This window comes from Ailuropoda melanoleuca, chromosome 8 (assembly GCF_002007445.2).
Source record: "Ailuropoda melanoleuca isolate Jingjing chromosome 8, ASM200744v2, whole genome shotgun sequence".
NCBI lineage: Eukaryota > Metazoa > Chordata > Mammalia > Carnivora > Ursidae > Ailuropoda > Ailuropoda melanoleuca.
Window position 1 is genome coordinate 57,412,362 of NC_048225.1, and position 6,852 is coordinate 57,419,213.

The 6,852-nt window shown below is 36.2% G+C and overlaps 1 protein-coding gene across 1 annotated transcript; it reads left to right on the plus strand.

Annotated features, from left to right (window-relative positions):
* The first annotated feature begins 3,173 nt into the window (after nucleotides 1–3,173).
* On the plus strand, nucleotides 3,174–4,130 carry LOC117803524 (olfactory receptor 51G2-like). Its single transcript, XM_034667607.1, has one exon. It carries the CDS (start codon nucleotides 3,174–3,176, stop codon nucleotides 4,128–4,130), a length of 957 nt encoding a protein of 318 aa, XP_034523498.1.
* The last annotated feature ends 2,722 nt before the right edge of the window (nucleotides 4,131–6,852 follow it).

Here is a 6,852-nt window from a genome sequence, read left to right on the forward strand (position 1 = left end):
TAAGTGCAGGATAGTTTTATAACTAGGTTTGTCATGTGTTTTTAACCTACCGCTACTAGGAGCATTTCTCATTTATACCTTTTTAAGATAGGGAGGGCCTTTAAAAATCAAAGAGAAACCTTTTTAAAAATTGGTGTATCAAGGGGTGCCTTGGGTGGCACAGCGGTTGAGCGTCTGCCTTCAGCTCAAGGTGTGATCCCAGCGTTGTGGGATCGAGCCCCACATCAGGCTCCTCTGCTATGAGCCTGCTTCTTCCTCTCCCACTCCCTCTGCTTGTGTTTCCTCTCTCTCTGGCTGTCTCTCTCTCTGTCAAATAAATAAACAAAATCTTTAAAAAAAATTGGTGTATCAACATAGCTTCTGATTGGACTCTGAGGGAAAAAATATGCACTCAATCTTCATATATTATTTAGATGTACATTATTTTTATATAATATTTATATCGATTAAGTTTGTTTTCTTATAAAAATTCAAGTACTAGGATCCAGGAGATATATACTGACTTTCCCACTAGCATATGAAAATGGGCCAGGTATCAGCTGTTCTTTAATTAATTTTTTCTAAAATTTTCTTTCTTTCCTTTCTTCTCTCCTCCTTCTCTTTCCCTCTCTCTTTTCTTTTCTTATTTTCTTCCCTTCTTTCCTTCTGTACCCCTGTCTTTTTCTGCCTCTCTATCTCTGTTTCTGCTGCCTCTTTCCTTTATCCAAGACATATTCAAGCTCCTATTATTGACCTGGAATATTGGTTTGAATAACTTGACCTTACTTTTGTTTTACATTTCTTTCAAAAATATAAATAACACATGGAAGTGATTTGATAGCTATAGATAGATAGACTGACATGTATGTATACAAAGTTTACTTTATATATATATGTACATATCACTTCTCTCATATACTATAATGTTTAATAAAATCACTGCATGGTTTTCATATGAGATCTTAGACTATAAAATAATGTGAGATTTTATTATTTTGCAGAAATAGTTTAATATTTCATATTAATCACTGTGTATTCTAATGAAGTTAATATGGGATTTTTCTAATGTCTACAATTACTTACACATACATTTGTATTGAGTTGAGAATTATGAAAGCCAAGAAACAAATGACGATTGGTAAGTTTTAGGCTGTGAGTGTATGGTATGCTTTTGCTCGATCTCATACAATTAATCTTCACAGCACCATTTAATATACTATCATTATCAAAAATATACTGAAAAAAAAAACCCTGAGATTTAGTGAAATCAAGCAACTTACCTCAATCGTTCTTAAAGAAGTCAATCATTTACTTATACAAATTGTTTATCATAATATGTAAGATTTTTCAGAAAAAAAAATTCATTTTGAGAAATAAAGAAGCTTGTAATCTCAAATACATGCATGCAGAGTAGTCCGCAGGGCAGAAAAATGATCACAATTTTGAAACATTGTAGGTGTAATAATAGAAGCAATAAAGATAACAAAGAAGAAAGTTTAATTCTTTTTGAAGGGATTAGGGAATACTTTCTAGATGAGATAAATTGAAGAATAATTTTTAAGACTGAAGAGAAATTCACAAGGCATGTAAGACAGAGGGATATTTATGAAGAAAGCACAAGAAAAAGTTGTAAGCATCAATAAGGGTTAAATCAGCCCTTATAATTAGGGTATATACTTTTATACTATTTCCTTTGAAGCATATGGGTAAAGATATCTATGGGTCAGCTGAATATATATTCAGAAAACGTATCTGGGTTGAGTAGAAAATTTGGGAGTTAACTGAAAACCTTCAGAGTACTCAATTTGCCCAGAAACTTTATCTGACTCAGAAGAGGAGCAGGTAAGTACACCAATTTGAAATAGAGAAGCTATGCTTTTTGTCCAAAGGTAGCTTTAGTTTCTAAGGGATAAAGTGCATGTAGGGTATTAGAGCTCTTTGAAGACACTGTTGACAAAAACGTTAAAGAGGACATAAAGCTTTTTATTTTTTTCAGTTCGGGATGGGGACCATTTAGATCAGAGTCAAATAGGTGACTGTGTAAAAAGCACAGCCTGGCACTCATCCCAGATATAATAAATTTCTGGTAATGGAGTCAAGTTATTTCACAAACGACAGCGACATTTCCTTTATGAATGAGTTGATAAGAAGGATTTGGAGAAGATATCCTGAAGAGATACTTTTTGATGAACTACAGATTTAGAATAATTAAAAAGCTATCCTTCATACAAAAATCTAATATTTTTGGTGAGCTTTATTGAAGTGGAACTTACCTACAATAAAATTTACCAATTTTAATAGGAGAATTTGATGAATTTTTAAAAACATATGAAGTCATGTAATCAGTCATGGTATGGGACACGTTCATCTCCCCAATAGTTCTGCCTGTTTGCAGCCAATCTCTTCACACTCCCGCTCCACCTCGGAAACCTCTGATCAACTCTCACTATGATGTTGTCTTTTCTAGAATTTCATATAAAGGAGGTCATATAGCATTTGACCTTTACGTTTGCTTCTTTCACATGGAGTAAGTGATCCATTCATGCTGTTGCATCTATCAGTAATATCTTCCTTTCCGATTTCAATTATATGGATTGGCCACAGTTTGTTTGTCCAATCAGTAGTGGTTGTATATTTCGTTTCTGCTTTGTTTTGGTTTTTTTGTGTGTGTGGCTATTATGAATAAAGCTGCTATGAATAAATACATACAAGTCTTTGGGTGAATATGAGTTTTTATTTCTCTTGGGAAAACTCTTAGAAGTGAAATTGCTGGATGATGCTAACTATATGAGAAGTACATGTGTAGCTTTATAAGAAACTGCCAGAATGTGTTCGAGGAGGCTGTACCATTTGTGTTCCATGTATGAGAGTTCCTGTTGTTCACATCCTCACCAACATACGGCACTTTCAGTCTTTTTAATTCTAGCCATTCTACTCATGGTATCTTATTCAATTTCTCATTTACATTTACCTAAGAAACAATGATGGTGAACACCTTTTCATGTGCTTAGTTGCCATCCAATATCAAAAAAAAGAAATAATTATAAACTCAATTTTGAGTTCTCCATATCTGAATTTGGTAATTCATGCATTAATAATCTATTTACTTTAAACTTGGCTTTCAGATTTCCTGACACGTGGTTTCTCCTTTATAGGTTTGCAAACATCTTGGACTCCTGTCCTGCGTAAGATCCATGTTGGCTTTTAATAGCACTGCCTCTAATTCGCCCACTTTCTCCTTCATTGGCTTTCCTGGTCTGGAGGCTGCACATATATGGATCTCCATCCCTTTCTGTGTCCTGTACCTCATAGCCCTTGTGGGTAATGCTCTTCTGCTCATCCTAGTTACAGCAGAGCAGAATCTTCATGAACCTCAGTTCTATTTTTTGGCCGTGCTTGCCTTTACTGACCTAGGCCTCTCCCTGTCTACAATGCCTAGTGTCTTGGCTGTCTTCTGGTTTGATGCCTGCCATGTTGGCCTGGATGCCTGCCTAACCCAAATGTTCTTCATCCACACCCTCTCCTCAGTAGAATCAGGAGTCCTGGTGGCCATGGCTTTTGACCTTTTGGTAGCTATCTGTGCTCCACTCAACTACACCAGGATCCTTACCCCCTCCACCGTTGCCTGCCTTAGTGGAGCCACCTTGGTACGAGGGGCCACTCTGCTGGCTCCTCTGCCTTTTTTGCTTAGGACCTTTCCGTTCTGTGGGGCCAATATCCTCTCGCACCCTTATTGCTACTACCCAGATGTACTGAACCTGGCCTGTGGGGATGTCTCTTCCAGCAGTGCCTATGGATTGGCTTTTGCACTCTGCACATTTGTGGTGGATGTGGTCTTCACCTTAGCTTCATACGTGAGGATCTTGGGCACTATAATGAAGCTGGAGACTCCAGACAGAAACTGGAGATCGCTGCACACCTGTGCCTGTCACCTCTGCACGGTGCTTGTGTTCTACCTGCCCCTCATCAGCTTGGCAGTGCTGCATCGCTATACCTGGGACGCTTCTCCAATTCTATACACCACCATGAGTAATGCCTACCTCCTCATGACACCACTGCTCAACCCTCTGGTCTATAGTCTCAAATCCCGGCAGATCCAGACTGCCCTGCGCAAGCAGTTTGGGGTGCAATGTGTTATTGCTGGGGAATGACTTTTTCTTCTCTATATCAGAAGGGATGACGAATTAAAAAATGCTATTCAGGATCTAGTATGTGCCAAGTAGTATGCTAGGCACCATGAATTCAAAAATAAAACATGCTTCAGTCTTCCCCTCAAGAAATACCTCATCTAACTAAGGAGGGAGAAAGAGGCAGAACACTTGAATAAATGGTCATAACTGTGGTCACGAATGTTGATTGTTTGGTAGTGGTAAAGAGAAATGGCAACAGGAACCCAAGCTCAATGTGTTTGGGGTATGAGTCAGATGAAAATCACGTTGCCCCCTGTGCTAAATTGAAGAATCTAACTCTGGGTTATAAAAGATCAATGAGAGACTAATTTTATAGAGAAAACAGGATGTCACCTGATTCTTGACTGCCAATGTTGTTTAAGTTGAAGCATGAAAAATCAAAATTGATGATAAAGTTATGACTGTGCTTATTATCTGTCTACTATATGTAGTCAGATACTATCTAATGTCTGAACATTCTGATTTTTAATAAAAGATAAAGGAGCTGTCTGAAAAGAATAATATATAAGGATCTGAGAGATCGTTATTGTTACTCAACTTGCTTACTCATTCAGAATTCACACTTTATTTAGATTCTGTTTTATTTCCCATTTCATACTGAGAATAGATAGGGTTATATTCAGACTACTGAAGGAAGGCTACATCTCCTTTTTCTAACTTTCCAAGAGGAAAAATGAATTAGTTTATTCTCTTCTCTGGTCAACTCTTGAAGTTAGAGTCATAAGCAAATGAAGAATTGTCCAGCACAGGGATCAGCATAGGAAGCAAGTTAAAGAGAGAGACTTAATTGTCCATGGCAATGAATAAACATGTGGTAGCATTAGCAAGAATTTCAAGCTACTTTAAGAAAGTTTTGAATGAATTTCTAAATTATAGCTCAAGTAATCAATCAGAAAATATTTTTAATGTCTGTTTGACATATTCAATAGGCATCAGAATCACACAGAAGATATAAATTTAATATTCATATAGCTTACATTCTACCAATGGAAACCAGGAAACAGCAGCAAACCACGTTACAGAAGGTAGTCAGTGAGTTTGAGTCTTGGTTTAATTGTTAATATGAATTCAGAGCAAGTAACAGTGAGGACTGGGTTCTCCCAGGCAGAGAAAATCAAGAGAAGAAAGATCATGGAAGCTTGAAATCTCTATCAATTCCAAAAGCACTGGGTAAGCTATAATCTGTTAGGTATTAATGGGATAAAAGCAGTTATTTTTTTAAAGTATGATTTTTGCCTTTATAGACAGATTCTTTGAGAAGTATAGTGCACACCCTGAAAAAATAAAATGAAATTCTGATTCTTAAACTCTTTCTTCATCTTCTAAAGCCTGGTTTCATCATTTTCTTTATTGACTAGTCTTTCTAGTCAAAAGCCTCTTAACTCTGACTTTGCTAAGCACGAGTGTAGGGAACTGGGGATCGTTTCAGAGCAACTGTTTCATTTTTTGAAAACAGTGCACAGTTTTCCTTTGAAGAACTCCTTACTTGTCTGTAGAGTTTGAGTGAGACCAATAATATCAAAATTCTAATAAATCCCTCCCTTGATCTTTCAGCTGCAGGCACCAAAAACTGAAGAAATTCTTCTTCATGTTTTATGCTAGAGTTAGTGTGGAAGAGTCCCCTTTCTGTTTGTAACACTGGAAAGAGACCACATCACATGTGGTCATCATCTTCCATAGCTTTGTGGAAGCAATGCTACATTGGGAGAGTGTGAATACAGAGCAGAATGGAAGCAGACATGAGAGATGGCTTCAGAAACAAAAAGTGATGTGACAGTGTTGAGTCCTTACTCTCGGGTCCTGAGATCCTTCCTTTGAATCTGCGACCTATTCTGGTATTTCGGTTTACATTCCTTTACTTACAAATAAAATAATGAAGCAACTTAATGGCATATCCTGTTTATTATGACATGGGTTGAATAGTTTATTTGATTCTGTCTTATAATATGATCAATTTATTCCTGTCTTGTCTCACTCACTAGCTAGTACTTCTCTAAATGACAGCACTTTTGTCTGTTTCATCTATCCAATAAAGTGTGGCATATCATGAATGCCAAGAATAGCTGTGTAAAGATGTAAAATAAGAAAGAATGAAGGACCAAAGGTGAAAAATAAAAGCAGAATTAAATATGATTACTGAATCAATAAATTATTGAACCATGAATTAATATTCATTATATTATGAATTAACATAACTTGATTAAAAATGGATGAAGTAATCATGTCCAGTTCTGCTCTGCTGAAGTTAATTTGGAGGCATCACTGGAATATATAGAGAATTTGAAGCCTGTCCCTGATCTGCAATAATATTGGGAGTATAAATATAACACAAATATGAAATATGTAAGCCTAGTCTGAAGCTTTGTACACATTTGCAAATACACACATTTTATAAAATATATGCAAAAAGAGAACTCTAAATATGTCTTTGAACTGGAGAACAACTGTATTATTTTTTGGTCACCTTTGCTATCACCATCCAAATTATAGAAGCCTTCATTCTTTTGTATTTTTGTTGAAATCCTGGCTTGGTCTTTGTCCTCTACCATGTTTTTGGCCTATAATAAAGTGGTTTATATTTATTGAACATTTGCAGTATTCCAGATATTGTTATAAACACATTACATAAATTATCACATCTCTTCTTATAATGTCCTTACAAAGTAGATACCATTATTAACTT

What these genes read in the sequence shown, in the direction of transcription:
- LOC117803524 (XM_034667607.1), top strand. Translation starts at nt 3,174, where the DNA reads ATGTTGGCTTTTAATAGCACTGCCTCTAATTCGCCCACTTTCTCCTTC.